Raw genomic sequence first — 15,642 nt, 5'->3', positions numbered from 1 at the left:
TCCCGGACCGGGGCACAAACCCGCGTCCCCCGCATCGGCAGGCGGACTCTCAACCACTGCGCCACCAGGGAAGCCCTCAAATCTGTCACTTTTGAAGAGCGATCCTGGTGTGCAGATTGAAAGGGGCTTTCGAAGAATGTTGGGGACTCTTTAATCTGCAGTTAAGATTTTTGGTAACAGTCTCTTCTTCCCCACGGACTGTGGTGAAGGCTTCCCTTGCCTGAGGGCCACCCTGGGGGATCCCATGGAAGTTGATGCCCCTTGTTTTCAGGACACATCCAGCGCCGGCGATGCGCCCCCTGCAGCGGCCGCGGTGGCAGATGGTGCCCACCTCCTGGGCTTCTCGGATGAGATCCTCCTGCACATCCTGAGCCACGTCCCCAGCATAGACTTGATTCTGAACGTCCGGCGCACCTGCCGGAAGCTCGCAGCGCTGTGCCTGGACAAGAGCCTCACCCACACGGTGCTGCTGCAGAAGGACTATGAGGTGAGGGGCTTGGGGGTGGCGCTTGGCATGCCGGGGGCAGAGATGGGGAACAACCGAGGTGCCCGACTGAGGCCCCGCACAGCCTGGCAGTGGTGGGGCACTTGCAGGGATGATACGGCAAAAGTCAGGGGCCCAAAAGTGCAGGTAGTGTGCCATCTGGGCCAGAGCACAGGTAGAGCAGGCGCTCTTCTGGAAGGGTCTTGTGCCTTGGCACTGGGCCAGGAGGGAGACTGACTTCCTGGTAGATAGGTACCCAGGAGTGGACGTGCGGGCCCACTGTCAGTGTTGGGCTTTCCTGTGGAGTTAAGCACAGTTGGAGGCACCACCTCTCCCCACCAGCGGCATCCGAGAGTTCTGGTTGCTCTGTATCCTCGTCAACACTTGGTGGTGTCAGTCTTTTCAGTTTAGCCATTGTGATGCATGGGAGGTGGTATCTCATTGTAGTTTTAACTTGTATTCTCTGGTGGAGGATGCTGTCGATTATGCTTTCTTCAGGTGCGTGGGCCATTTGTACATCTTCTCAGAAGTGTCTGTGCAAGGCTTTTGCCCATTCATTATTGTCTATCTTTTTCTTAGTGAGTTTTGGGAGTTCCATATATATTCTGGTACAAGTTCTTTGTGGGATGTGTTGTGAATATTTTCTCTTATAGTGTGTGGCTTGCCGTTTCATTTTGATTAATAGTGTCTTTTGAAGAGCGTAAGTTTTTAATTTTGGTGAGGTCCAATTTATTGAATTTTTGAGTTCATGCTTTTTGTATTCCGTTGAAGAAATCTTTGTGAAGCCTGAGGTCATGAAGATTTTCTCCTATGTTGTCTTTTTTCTTCTTTTTAACTTTTTAGAAAATTTTAATTTAATTTTTGGCTGTGTTGGGTCTTTGTTGCTGCACGCGGGCTTTTCTCTAGTTGCGGTGAGCAGGGGCTACTCTTCATTGCGGTGCACAGGCTCTAGGCGCGTGGGCTTCAGTAATTGTGGCACGTAGGCTAATAGTTGTGGCTTGCGGGCTTAGTTGCTCCGCGGCATGTAGGATCTCCCAGACCAGGGCTCAAACCCGTGTCCTCTGCACTGGCAGGTGGATTCCTAACCGCTGCGCCACCAGGGAAGTCTCCTAACCACTGCGCCACCAGGGAAGCCCCTCTATCTATTTTTTTAATAGGGGTGTTTCTTTGCTATTGAGTTGTATGAGTTCTCTGTATATTTCGGATATTAACCCCTTATCAGATATATGATTTGCAATATCTTGTCCCATTTAATAGGCTGCCTTTCACTTTGTTGCTGGTTCCCTCTGCTGTGCAGAAACTGCTCAGGTGATGTAGTTCCTCTTGTTTCTTTTTGCTTCTATTGTTTTTGGTGTCAGATTTCAAAAAATCATCACTAAGACTGATGTCAAGGAGCTTATTACTACTTATATTTTCTTCTAGGAGCTTTATGGTCCCTGGTCTTACGTTCAGGTGTTTAATCCATTTTGGGTTAATTTTGGTGTATGGTGTAGATAGTGGTCCAGTTTCATTCTTTTGCCTGTGGCTGTCCAGTATTCCCAGCACCCTCTATGTTGTCTTATAGAAGTTTATAGGTTTAGCTCTTACGGCAGGTCTGTGATCCTTTTGTGTTCATCTCCACACATGCCGTGAGGTCAGGGTGAGGCTCACTGTTCTGCACACAGCCATTCACGCCTTCCACCACTGCTTACTGAGAAGATTCTCCTGTCCTCGCCGAATTGCCTGCAACCTGGAAAATCAGTTGATGACCTATTTTAAAGATAAACAGAGGCCTTGCCCTTGACTCAAATTTTAGGGGACTTGGAGGGGCTCCTCCTGCTGTTGCTGGCTGGGCAGTGATGCCTTTGAAACCCAGAATGAGGTCCCTTAGAGCTCAGTCTCTTTCTGTGAGAGCACTGTGCTCCTCCCTGATGGAGAGCTGAACTTACTCCCCAAAGCACTGAGGTCAGGCTTCCTGCCCACGAGGGTCCTTTACTGTAGAGGAAGGGCAGGCGCACAGTCTGTCTGGAGCGTTTAGAACGTGTGTCCTTCGTCTGCACAGTTCTGTGTGTGTACGTTTGCTGTAGAGAAGTGATCATGTACACAAGCCTTATGTACATGGATGCCGTGTTGTCCGAAGCCCTTGGTGGCCACTGGGCCCCTACTGGACATACTGTGGCTCCCTAGGCCGTCCAGGCCAGGTTTTTGAGGAACATTTAATGATATGAAAGTGCATGTGACGTAAAGGAAAGTGACAGCGAAAGAACGCTTCCAGGGTGTGATTCCACTATGTGATTTCAAAAAACCCCACCTAACGTGAAACTTCCCATCCTAACCACGTTTTTTTTTTGGATATGTTAGGTCTTCGTTGCTGTGTGCAGGCTTCTCATTGCAGTGGCTTCTCTTGTTGCGGAGCACAGGCTTTAGGTGCACAGGCTTCAGTAGTTGTGGCACGTGGGCTCAGTAGTTGTGGCACACGGGCTTAGTTGCTCCATGGCATGTGGGATCTTCCCGGACCAGGGCTCTAACCTGTGTCCTCTGCACTGGCAGGCAGATTCCTAACCACTGCACCACCAGGGAAGTCCTCTAACCACTTTTTTTTTTTTTTTTGCGGTACGCGGGGCTCTCACTGCTGTGGCCTCTCCGGTTGTGGAGCACAGGCTCCAGACACGCAGGCTCAGCGGCCATGGCTCACGGGCCCAGCTGCTCCGCGGCATGTGGGATCTTCCCGGACCGGGGCACGAACCCGTGTCCCCTGCATCGGCAGGTGGACTCTCAACCACTGCGCCACCAGGGAAGCCCCCCTGACCACTTTTAAGTGTACCATTTCGTTAGCCCTAAGTACATTCACAGTGTTATGCAACCATCATCACTCTTTCCAAAACTTTCTCATCGCCTTAAACAGAAACTCTGGAGCTATTAAGCAATAGCTCCCATGTCCCCTTTGCCCAGGCTTCTGGTGACCTCTATTCTACTTTCTCTTTCTGGTTTTGCCTGTTCTGGATCTTTCATATAAGTGGATCATACAACATGTGATCTTTACGACTGGCTTCTTTGGGCATCATGTCCTCAAGGTTCACTCATGCTGTAGCAGAGTCAGGATCTCACTCCTCTCCATGCCGAGTAGAATTCCACTGCATGGATGGACCCCATTGCCTTTACCTGTTCATTCGTTGATGGACGGCTGGGTTGTTGCCACCTTCCGGTTGTTGTGAACGGTTCTCCGTGGACATGGGTGTGCAGGAGTCTGAGTCCCCGCTTTCAGTCCCCTTTGGTGTACACCTGGCTGTGGAATTGTGGGTCACGTGGTAGCTCTGTTTAGCTTTTGGAGGAGCCACCAGACTTTTCCACAGGGGCTGCCCCATTTTCCATTCCCGCCTGGCTGAGGCTCCTGACTGTCGGTGGAAGGTAAGCAGGCGGTGGGGGGGGGGGGGGGGGGGGCGAGGCGCCAGCCCTGCCCTCATTGCCCCTCCTCAGCTGGAGTGGGGCCTCTGCCATGCCCCCCGCGGCTCCCTGACTGTCACGGTGGAGAGCGCGGTCTGGGGGGTGAGGGTGGAGGAGACGCCGGTGCCTGCAGCCCCTCTCTCCCCCCCCCCCCGCCCACCCACAGGCCAGCGAGGACAAGGTGAAGCAGCTGGTGACGGAGATTGGCTGGGAGATCCAGCAGCTCAGCATGGCCGGCTGCTACTGGCTGTCGGGCAGCACGGTGGAGCACGTGGCCCGCTGCCGCGGCCTGGTGAAGGTGAACCTCTCGGGCTGCCACCTGACCTCCCTGCGCCTCTCCAAGGTTCTGTCGGCCCTGCAGCGCCTGCGCTCCCTGGCCATTGACGTGAGCCCCGGCTTCGACGCCAGCCAGCTGAGCGGTGAGTGCAAGGCCACGCTGAGCCGTGTGCGGGAGCTCAAGCAGACGCTGTACACACCCTCGTACGGCGTGGTGCCCTGCTGCACCAGCCTCGAGAAGCTGCTGCTGTACTTCGAGATCCTGGACCGCACGCGCGAGGGCGCCGTGCTCTCGGGCCAGCTCATGGTGGGCCAGAGCAACGTGCCACGCTATCAGCACCTGCGCGTCTTCTACGCCCGCCTGGCCCCCGGCTACATCAACCAGGAGGTGGTGCGCCTTTACCTGGCTGTGCTCAGCGACCGCACGCCCGAGAACCTGCACGCCTTCCTCATCTCCGTGCCCGGCAGCTTTGCTGAGAGCGGGGCCACCAAGAACCTCCTGGAGTCCATGGCCCGTAACGTGGCGCTGGACGCACTGCAGCTGCCCAAGTCCTGGCTCAACGGCTCGGCCCTCCTCCAGCACATGAAGTTCAGCAGCCCCTTCTACTTCAGCTTCAGCCGCTGTGCCCTGTCCGGCGGCCACCTGATCCGGCGCGTCATCGATGGCGGCAGGGACCTCCGGAGCCTGGCTGGCCTGAACCTCAGCGGCTGTGCGCACTGCCTGGCGCCCGACTCCCTGCTGCGCAAGGCAGAGGACGACATCGATAGTGGCATCCTGGAGACGCTGGTGGCAGCCTGCGGCAACCTGCGACACCTCAACCTCTCGGCTGCCCACCACCACAGCCCCGAGGGCCCCGGCCGGCACCTGTGCCAGCTGCTGGCACGGCTCTGCCACCTGCGCTCCCTGTCACTGCCCGTCTGCGCCGTCGCTGACTCGGCGCCACGGGCTGACCGCGCGCCCGTCCAGCCTGCCACGCACGCTGTGCCCCGCGGCTTTGGCAAGAAGGTCCGCATCGGCGTGCCGTCCGGCCCCGACCCTTTCTCCGGGCAGGCGGGCCCCCTGCCGTCCTCTGTGTTCTGGTCGCTGCTGAAGAGCGTGCCCTTCCTGGACCGTCTCGAGCTGATTGGGTCCAACTTCTCGTCTGCCATGCCGCGCAACGAGCCCGCCATCCGCAACTCGCTCCCCCCCTGCGGCCGGGCACAGAGCGTGGGGGACTCGGAGGTGGCCGCCATCGGCCAGCTGGCCTTCCTGAGGCACCTGACGCTGGCCCAGCTGCCCAGCATCCTGACAGGCTCCGGGCTGGTCAGCATCGGCGTCCAGTGCCAGCAGCTCCAGTCCCTGTCCCTGGCCCACCTGGGCACGATGGGCAAGGTGGCCTACACTTCCGCCCTCGCGGACATGCTGAAGCACTGCAAGCGGCTGAAGGACCTCAGGTGAGGGCACCCGGCCGCCCCACCGTGGCCTCTGCCGGCCCTGTGGGGAGGCCTTAGGGGCGCACGGCCTTCTGCTCGGCAGATGTTGGCCTACCCGCTGCGCACCTGCTGAGGCGAGCGGGGTGCAGGCCTGTCCTCCAGGGGCTGAGAGTCTTGGGGGGGTGCTGACGAGGGACTGTGCGCAGTGGTGGGGCTCGGGGCGCGGGGGCTCGGGAAGCGGCCGTTGGCGGCGCCCAGGGAGGGTGTGCAGGAGGCAGTGCCGCCCGAGCCTGGCACGTCGTCCTCGTTGCCTGTGGCTGTTTCAGTGCCTGGGCCCTAGGACGCTGCTGCGTACGTGATCTTATTAATCCTCGTGCCCGTCCCACGAGGTGGACGCAGTTCTTGCCAGATGACGGAGCTGGTAAGTGGGGGGCCGGGAGTGGAGCCTAGCTTTGCGAGTCTTGAAGGATGAGTCGGGGTTAGCCAGGAGATGCAGGCGCAAGGCTTTCCGGGAAAGAAGGCAGCGTGTGTAGAAGCCCCCGAGGCTTACAAACGAGCAGCGTGCTCTGAGGCCAGAGGATTCTGACCGGGGGCGCGGGGGCGTCAGGTGAGGTGAAGGTGCTGAAGGACTTCAGCCCGCAGAGGGAGGGGTCTGGGTTCCAGTTTGGAGACGTCCCTCTGGCCTCCCAGCCGGACTGCAGGGGCCGGGCCGGGGAGGGGAGATGGAGAGGCGGGCTCAGAAGGCGGTGCCCGGAGCAGGCCGGCCGGGCTGACCTGAGGGGCCGCCCCTGGAGCGTGCGGGCTGGCGGGACCCACGGACCTCGGCAGGGCTTCCCCCACCCAGGCAGTTGTTGGAGGGCCACTGGCGATTTCCTGGGCCCCGACGCGGAATGATCCCCGGCGACTCATGCTGTGGAGTGAAGGCTGTTCTCGTGAGGGCCCAGCATCTAGAGGGCCAGCCTTTGTTAACCTGAGCCGGATCTGAAAATGTCTACGGATCTGATCTTGAAAAACTGCAGTTTCCTAAACGTCGTGGTGGCCTCAGGCCTCAGCTCTGCGAGGGCTTCGGGTGGGGGAGGGAGTGGCCGCTGGGCTTGTTCTCCATGAGGCTGGAGCTGGTGGGGCAGCCGGGTGAGGGCGTCATCGGGCCACGGGGATGCGCGCGTGTCGTCATCGCCGCACCAGTGAGCACTCACTGTGTGTCTTCGCTGCGGGCCGGGCACCAGGCTGGGGGCTCTGTGGCGCTGTCTAGCTTGATCTCCTCACTAGGCCCTTCCTCGTTCCTGCTTCATGGAGAGGCAGCGGACGCCTGAGGGAGGAGCTGAGGTCCGCCCGGGTCATCGAAGTCCAGTGCTCGACCTGGGCCCCGGAGCCACACAAAATGGAGACAAGCGTGTCCTTTTCGGACCTCCACTCTCCCCGTAGAAGGCAGGAAATGAACCGGATTTGAGGTGGAGCTTTGCTGCCCCGGCCCTGGAGCCTCCCAGAGCTTCTCTGTCAGGCTGCCTGCCGACCCCAGGGCAACACACGCTGCGGGCCCCCTGCCCAGTCCCTGCCAGCGTGAGGGCTGCGGCCCGGGGTCCAAGCCTGGCCTCCCACGTGGCTTGGCCCCCTCCTGCCCTGTGGGGCGGGGCGCCACCTGTGAGTGAGTGGGGAGGGGCCCTGGCCGCAGCCCCTGCCCCTCGCCCTTCACAGGGTGAGCCTGGCTGCCATCTCAGACGATGCTGCCCCTCTTGCCCAGATCGCTCTCAGCTCCCTCCCTTTTCACTGGTTCATCTCCATCCAGTGCCTCCTCCCACCTTGTCCCCTCCTGTGCCTTCACTGTCACATCAGTGGCCTTTCCAGAAGGACAGTTGTGAAGTGAGTGGTCAGTGGGCCATGCGTAACTTGAAGCTGCAGGTGGACCACAAAATACATCCAGCAGACGAAAAACCACCAGGTCTGCTGTCCAGTTACCCTGTTGGATTCTCGTGATCAGGAATTGAATGTCCCTTAGTTCGGGGAGCCTGAGGGAGCATTTGAGTTCTAATTTAACTAAACTCAGAGCCAGAGTATTTCTGGATCTGTCATTTTTGTCCTCAGTGTTTTGGCTTTCTTGCTACCCTCTTAAACTTGGCGCCTTTTCTAACCACGCTGTGGTCAAAACACGTGCTCGTTATTGAGGAGTGTTTGATCAATAGAGAAATCAGTGAAAGTAAAATAAACTCATACATTCACGTAGCTTAAAAAGTCACGGGACTTCCCTGGTGGTCCAGTGGTTAAGACTCTACGCTTCCACTGCAAGGGGTGCGGGTTCAATCCCTGGTTGAGGAACTAAGATCCCATGTGCCTGCGCGATGCGGCCAAAAAAATAAAAATAAGATAAGATAAAAAGTCACAGTGCTTCAAGGCAGGTAATGAAAACTGGCCTTCTCTCTCCAGCGTCCTTTCTGCCTCATGTCCACAGTGTCATATTTTAAAATTAATTAATTAATTAATTTTGGCTGCGTTGGGTCTTCATTGCTGTGCACAGGCTTGCTTTCTAGTTGCGCCAAGCGGGGGCTACTCTTCGTCGCGGTGTGCGGGCTTCTCATTGCGGTGGCTTCTCTTGTTGCGGAGCACGGGCTCTAAGCGTGCAGGCTTCAGTAGTTGTGGCGCGCGGGCTCAGTAGTTGCGGCTCGCGGGCTCTAGAGCGCAAGCTCAGTAGTTGTGACGCATGGGCTTAGTTGCTCCACGGCATGTGAGATCTTCCCGGACCAGGGCTCAAGCCCGTGTCCCCTGCATTGGCAGACGGATTCTTAACCACTGCGCCACCAGGGAAGTCCCACAGTGTCATATCAGATGTCTGCTGCCTGCATGGCCACCTGGAGACAGCAGGTGCTCCCAGCTCACCGGGGCTGCTGGATTCCCTGCACGAGGCCTGTGCTTGGCCCCTTCAGGGCTGCTCTGCCTGGAGGAGTGAGGAGTGGGTGTGGCGTCCAAGCTGGTTCCATGTCCCTGCATCTCCTCGTCCAGGAGATAGACCCTAGCCTTGGGTGGAGGCAGGCAGGACCCACGGCAGGGGCCTCAGAGTCAGAAGGCCTGGGTGGACCTTGCCCAGGACTTGCCCAAGGACTGGACCTGCCCAGTCCTTGTTCAGTAAAGTGGGGCTGTTCAGACCAAAGGGATTCATCCTTATAAGACACTTAGAACAGGACTTGGCACTTACAATACACGTTATGGTTCTTCATCCATTCAGCAAATACATGAGCACCTCTTATGCCAGGCACTGTTCCAGGCACCCAGGACACTGAACAAAACAAAGATCCTTGTCCTCGGGGAGCTTACGTTCTAGTGGGGAAAACAGACCAACAGTCAAGGTAAAGGAAGCGTACGGTATGTTAGACGGTAACAAACGCCGGGGAGGAGAAGCAGAGCAGGGTGACGGATGCCTGGGTGCGGGGGTGGCATTTGGGGTACATTTCATGAAGGAGGTGAGCTTTGAGCAGAGAACCCAGGGAGGTGAGTTAGAAAGCAGAACCTGGGGGAAGAGTGCTCTGGGCCAGGCAGGTAGAGTCACATCAGCCGGTACGGTATCCACGACCCACAGGGTGACTTACGTTTACATGAACTAAAATGAGATAAAACCAAGCACTGAGTTCCTTGGTGGCGTCAGCCACGTCTCGGTGCTTAGTAACCACGTGTGCTGGTGGCCACTGTGCTGGACAGAGCACATACAGACACTCCCCTCTGCCCAGAAGGTTCTGTTGGACAGAGCTGAGAGCGCAGGGCCCGAGATGGGTGTGCCAGGGTCTCGGGAGCCAGAATGGAAGCAGGGCAGGTCTCGCTGCTGTGCCGCAAGTGGCCTGGGGGCAGCGGCAGGGCCACCGTCAGGGAGCAGCCAGGCGAGAGCGGGGGTTGGGGCATGGCCAGGAATAGCCAGCTTCTGACTTCACGGGGAAGCTGCTGATTGACTGGGTGCATGGGATGGGCGCTGAGGCTGGGGGCTCCAGGCGGCGCCAGGGCTTCTGGCCTGAGCCGTTGAGCTGACGTGGCTGCCACGTGGCTGAGAGAGGAAGGCAGTGGTGAGGCTGCACGCGTGTGGGTTGGAGAAGCCTGGACCCCCCCCCGCCGGCCCTTCCCCCCAACCCCCAGGGAGGAGGACCATCTCCCAGGTCCGCCAGCTTGCGCTTGCACTGGAGAGACCGCCCAACAGGATCTGGTCAGGAGGATGAGGACTTGGTAGGAGCTGTCTGGGAGAGGAGGTGGGGGTGGGGATGTTCTGGAAGCTGAAGGGAGAGGCTGCCCTTTAGGCTGCTGCAGACTGCGGCTGCCCCCGTTGGCTTGTATTTGTATGTCTGCCACGTGCTCTCCCCGTGCTTACAGGTCTTTGACATTTTAACAACCTTGGGAGTGTCGATGTTATCGTCCCATTGTGCAGATGAGGAAAGTGGGGCCCAGAAGGTTTATGAACTTGCTCAGGAGACACGGCTGGTCTGTGGGCAGCTGGGAGCGGGTCCTGTCTCGTGGGGTCGCTGGATGTCAGATGGGGGTAACCTGGCGTTTTGTGGTCACCAAGTGACTTCCGGGGCCTCGGACGTGATCCCTGTGGCCCAGACCTTCCCTCGGGGCAGGGCCGTGCGAGCAGCGTGGGTTTTGTGGGCCACCCTGAGGACCTGACCGCCTCTCATAATGGGCTTTCTGTGCGCACAGCTGCTGAGCCCACACCTCCTCGGGGCTGGGTACTGCCTGTTCGGAACAAACACCGGTTTCTAGAACTTGGCCAAATGGCCCCGTTCCTCTGGATTCCTGCCTTCTGTGGCAAGCGGAGCCCAGGGGGATGGAGGGAAAGGAGCAGATGGTGCCTGCCTGTCACACCGCTCCCAGGGCGGCCTCCTGGACAGCTCCCGCACTTCCCTGGTTGGCCTCCGCCGTCCCCACCAGCGAGGTCCGTGAGCTGCAGCTCTTTGCCAGCTGGGGCCAGGGCCGCTCCTTCCGGAACACGTCGTCCCGCTGGGGCCTCGCAGGCTCTGGATTTGTGGTGTACTTCGCCAGTGGGAGGATGCCAAGCTGGGCAGAGCAGGGCACCTGATGAAGCCCTGCCTGGTGGAGAGGGGAAGGGAGAACGTCACCCTGAGTCACCCTGGGCTGCTCCTGACCTTGGAACTGGGGCGGCGTCTGGGCGTAAGTGAGAGGGCTTCTTGGAGCCAGGCCCTGGAGGCTATGCCAGGGCCACCCTCCAGGCCTCGGAGGGGCACCTGAGAGGTGGGCAGGCAGATGAGGGGCGGCCCGAGCGCCGGTCTGTGCCCACAGAGCCTCTCGGAGAGCAAGCGTCGGAGGCCAGACCCTTCGAGGTCAGAAGGCTGAGGCCCGCCCCCCAGGGCGAAGCCAGTCACAGAGGCGCCCCTTTTCCTCTGCCCTGAGCAAAGACACTGCCCGTCACTCGAGTCAGGTTAGCTCTGCCAGCCCACCGCCCGGAGGAGTGGAGCACGGTGTGGATGTGCCAGCCTCGCCCGCCCCACCAGGCCTGCCCGCCCTGGGCACCCGTGACGGGGGCTTCCTTCAGGGGGAGGAATCTGGAGTGGCTGGCAGGCCGAAAAAAAAGGTTCAAAAGCGTGTAGTATGCAGCTCCCTCTGTCTCTCCCCTCTGTCTGCTTGAGATCCCCAGCAGGTAACGCAGACCCGCATCGCCACCTAGTGACCGAGGTGCCGCAGGCCTGTCCTTCCCGCCGCCTGCGGTCCAGCTTCCTCACTGCTGCAAGGGACAACTCTCGGGTCAGGGCTTTTCTCCCCCCTCCAGTTTTCGCACTTTCAGGTCTGCACAGTATGCTTACCTTAGGATCTTTTAAAAAGATAGAACCAAATAATACGTTCAGACATTTTCTTAAGAGACATAAGCTTCTCGGAACATTCACACCCGTGCGCGAGATGCACTTGCCTACTCTCTGGGCCCGGGGGTTCGGGGGCTCGGGTCCGGGTCCGTGGCCCACAGCTCTGAGAGGCCCGGCTCGCGGCTCCCTCACGTCTTCCCGGTTTCTTTAGGGATGAAATTCATTCAGTGGCGTCAGGCGGGTGAGGCATCGCTGAGCACTGCAGCCCTTGGGGAGCGCTTTCCCTGATGTTTGTGCCTGAGCAGCCCTGCCTGGGGCTTCCTTCCTGCTGCGCCCGGAACCCTCGATGGGGTGAGGCTTTTCAGAATCATACCCCAGAGAGACCTGCGTTCCCTCCACAGTTTTAGGAGCTTGCTAGAACTTCTGCTTACGTGTAATTAAAAACGCAGTCTCACTGCTGCATTTCAGTGACTGGTGGCTCCCGTACAGGATGGCTCCGAACAGACGTGCCGTCACCGCAGACTTGATTTTTTTTTTTTAATTAATAGTAATCTTTTATTTATTTTTATATTTATTTTTGGCTGTGTTGGGTCTTCGTTTCTGTGTGAGGGCTTTCTCTAGTTGTGGCAAGTGGGGGCCACTCTTCATCGCGGTGCGCAGGCCTCTTCACTATCGCGGCCTCTCTTGTTGCGGTGCACAGACTCCAGACGTGCAGGCTCAGTAGTTGTGGCTCACGGGCCTAGTTGCCCCGCGGCATGTGGGATCCTCCCAGACCAGGGCTCAAACCTGTGTCCCCTGCGTTAGCAGGCAGATTCTCAACCGCTGTGCCACCAGGGAAGCCCCGCAGACTTGATTTTAAAACCCCTCGCCCGTCCTGTGACTTGTCAGTGTTCCCAGGTGTCAGGGCTGTGGAGGCTGTGTCCGAGGCTCACATGGCTCTCGTTTGGGCCTGTGGACGGCCCCTCACCCTCGTCCAGGTCAGCGTCACCTGGGCCGTCGCTGCGTCCAGAGCGCTTGGGCTCTCCTTCTGCCTGGGGTGGGGGGGGGGCGGTGGTGGGTGGTGGTGGTGACTCTGTCCCCGCTGCAGGCCCACCGCCTCTTGGGGATGGGGGAGGGCCTTTCCACTCACCCCAGAAGCTTCTCTCCTTTGATGATGAGATTCTACAGCTGCAGACGAGCCTCTCAGGGGCGTCCCAGGAAGTCACCCACTCGGCCTCGTCAGTTTACGGGGAGAGACAGGCCTCTCGGGGTTCCCTGTGGGTCTCGCATGGAGATGGGGGTCTTGCCAGCTGCCCCGGCCCACCTGAAGGGTCAGTGGCTGTCCCGTGGGCAGAGCTGAGGCTCAGAGAGACCCACAGTCCCGGGCAAGACGCCGTGTTTGTGTAGGGAGTGATTTGTGCAGTGCCTGGGCCTTGGGGGTGGCCAGCCTCAGGGGACAGCGTCACCCCGACCTGAGGCACTGTTTCCACAGCTCGGGCACAGCCTGGCAGAGCACTGTCCTCCCGGGCTGGCCAGCTTGCTCGGAGGGCTGAGGCCCCACGTGGCTGGCACGATGTCCATCAGAGGCCTTCGTGGCTCGTTGAGAGAGAGCCTTGCTGGGTGCCCAGTGGCCACCCTTTGAAGTGTCCTCCTTTTCAGCCATCGGGTTCAGACGTAGCCCCTGAACTGCAGTTTCCTGCACATGTGCCCAGATCTCCATCATCCGTGAAGCCCTTCTCCCGCCCGCTGCGGTGCCTGTGTGCCTTCTGCCTGCTTTGGGTGGAAATCTCTGCCTGGCCTCTCCCGCTCATGCCGCCAGCCTTGAAGCGGCTCTGGCCGGGTAACCGGGACTCTGCGCAGCAGTCAGAATGGTTTTAAAAGCGTCAAGTGAGGCACGTACCTGTCTGAGAAGGACCGAGGTGCCGCTGAGTGCTATAAAATAAGGACGGTTCCCGAGTCTGGTGCTGATCTCCAGGCATAACCCTTGTTAATAGGTTTTCTCGTGGGAAGATTTTGGGTAAACAAGATCCACTTTGACCTCTGTCCATGGGGCCGTCTTGGTCCTTCTGTGTGATTTATTGCGAAACGATCTCTGTGCTCTGTGCATGCTCCAGCTTCCTCTCCCTGGCTTCTGTGCTAGTGTCCTGGGGCTGCCCTGACAAATGACCACCGACCAGGTGGCTTAAAACAACAGACAGTCACCCTCTCATAGTTAAGAGGTCAGAAGTCCCCGGTCAAGGTGTCGGCAGGATGGTTCCTTCTGGAAGCTCTGGGTGGGGGCCCGTTCCAGGCCTGTCCCCTAGCTTCCGGCGGCTGCTGGCAGTGCGAGGGGTTCCTTGGCTCGTGGACGTGTCACTCCAGCCCCGAGCTCCCTGCGTGTTCCTGTGTTGCTGTGCCGTCACAATGTGTCTAAGGAACCGGTCACTGGACCCACCCCAGTCCCACGTGATTTCATCTTAGTCTGCAAAGATCCTGCTTCCAAATAAGGCCACGTGTGCAGGTACCAAGGATTAGGAACGCAACAGATCTTTTGGGGGACACGATTCAATTGCCACGCGCTCTTCTGGGTCTGTAGGCGCACCGAGCAGTCAGAGCGGTGAACGAAGCAACTTGGCTGGGTCTGTGGGCATCTGGTTGCGTCGGGCCTGCAGGGTCTCCCCCCAGATCAGGATCACCAAGGGAGACCCCAGGGGTCTGAGTCCTCACCCGGCACCCCTGGGGGCTGTGGTGTGGATGGGCCTGGGGGCAGCCAGTCTGGGCCCTGGACCAGGAGCCCCGCTCAGCGTGCGTCCGTCTCCACGATCTCACGCTGTCCGTCCTCTCTCCCTGCAGGCTGGAGCAGCCCTACTTCAGCGCCAACGCCCAGTTCTTCCAGGCGCTGAGCCAGTGCTCTGCGTTGCAGCGCCTGTGCCTGGTGTCCCGCAGTGGCACCCTACAGCCCGAGGCTGTGCTGGCCTTCATGGCGCGCTGTCTGCACGTGGTCGTGTGCCACCTGTTCACCGGCGAGTCGCTCAGCACCTGCCGGAGCCTGCAGCAGTCCCTCCTCCGCAGGTGAGTGTGCGTCGTGGGGGCTCGGGCGCTGTTCCTCCCTAGGCTTCCCTGGGGGCCAGAGGTTGTTTCTCGGAGTTAGAGAGTGCTGGGCGGTGATGCAGTGAGCCCCCTGGCCTTTTCTCTGCCCCGGGCTCAGCGTTCTGCGTAGTGGGAGCCCCTCTCCCTCGCGCGTGACAGGACCCTCTTCCCCATCCAGCCCCTCCCGTGTTCCCCTGGTGCAGCTGTCAGAGGCGGGAATGTGCGTGGTGCTGTGAGTCAGCTGCAGCCCTTAGCATCCCGTCCGCTTCCCCATCTCGTCCTTGTTCTGTGCGGGACTTGCTTCAGAGCCCTCGCCATGCCTGGTCTCCTCGGCCTTCTAGGCTGTGACGGGCGCAGCCTTTCCCTGGCTTTCGTGACCTCGACACTTGGAGGGCACTGGCCAGGTGTCCGCGTTTCTGTTGAAAACAGCGCGTTCATCCTGCGCCTCTGATTCCAACCCTGCATCACAGGGCTCATCACACTTTGCCCCCTCTTTCCTCGCAGCCTCTCCCTTCAGCAGCAGACGGCCTGGCTCTCCATTCCCTTAGCTGTGTTTGCTGATTTGTCCCGTCCCCCCGGTGTGCGCGTGGGGCAGCTGCTCTGCTCCTGGGAGGTGGCACCTGGGTCGCCCCATCAAACACCGTCTTCGAATGACCTGGGGCCGGCCTCTTCCCGTCTCCCTCAGCCTGGCCATGTTCCTCGCTCCCACTGCCTCGGACTCCACTTTGCGTTCACCCCACGTCCCGCGTGGCCTGCTTCCTTGTTTTTCTGGTGTTCGAAGCCTTACTGAGGTCGGAGGGTCAGAGCTCTTGTGAGGTCCACCCCTCAGCCTCCTCCTGTCCCCACCCCCCCGCATTGTCCCCACCCCCCCATACCCAGAGACGAATGTTCCCGGTTCTCAGTTACCCTTCCTATGTTTCTTTTGTAGGATTAGCAGGTACACAGATGTTTTCCCGATCCCCTCTCTTACACTCAGTTTGCTTTCTCACTTAATGATGTATCTTGGAAGTCGCTCATTCTCCGTTCATCCAGCTGTTGCTCATTCTTTTTACAGCACTGCGTTAAAGAGAAATCCTGGTAAAGTACGCATAACAAAATTTACCATTTTAACTGTTTTGGTTTTTTTCCATTTTAAGTGTTTTCACCATTCCGAACTGAAACTCTGTCCCCATTAAACATTAACCCCCCCTCCCCCTCCCCCAGCCCCTG

At 59.0% G+C, this 15,642-nt stretch overlaps 1 protein-coding gene across 1 annotated transcript in view; it reads left to right on the top strand.

The window, feature by feature from the left end:
* Nucleotides 1–304: 304 nt before the first annotated feature.
* The window catches only part of FBXL18 (F-box and leucine rich repeat protein 18), a 29,276-nt gene continuing 13,938 nt past the window's right edge, over nucleotides 305–15,642 (top strand). Inside the window, exons 1-3 of the mRNA XM_065892873.1 lie at nucleotides 305–487; nucleotides 4,074–5,617; nucleotides 14,197–14,415. Of these exons, the coding sequence (XP_065748945.1) occupies nucleotides 4,137–5,617; nucleotides 14,197–14,415 (1,700 nt within the window). The 5' untranslated portion in view covers nucleotides 305–487; nucleotides 4,074–4,136. The remainder of the gene's footprint in view (nucleotides 488–4,073; nucleotides 5,618–14,196; nucleotides 14,416–15,642) is intronic.

Source organism: Phocoena phocoena, chromosome 15, assembly GCF_963924675.1.
Source record: "Phocoena phocoena chromosome 15, mPhoPho1.1, whole genome shotgun sequence".
NCBI classification, from domain to species: Eukaryota; Metazoa; Chordata; class Mammalia; order Artiodactyla; family Phocoenidae; genus Phocoena; species Phocoena phocoena.
Note: the sequence above shows the minus strand (reverse complement) of the source record. Positions and strands in the feature narration are given on the sequence as shown.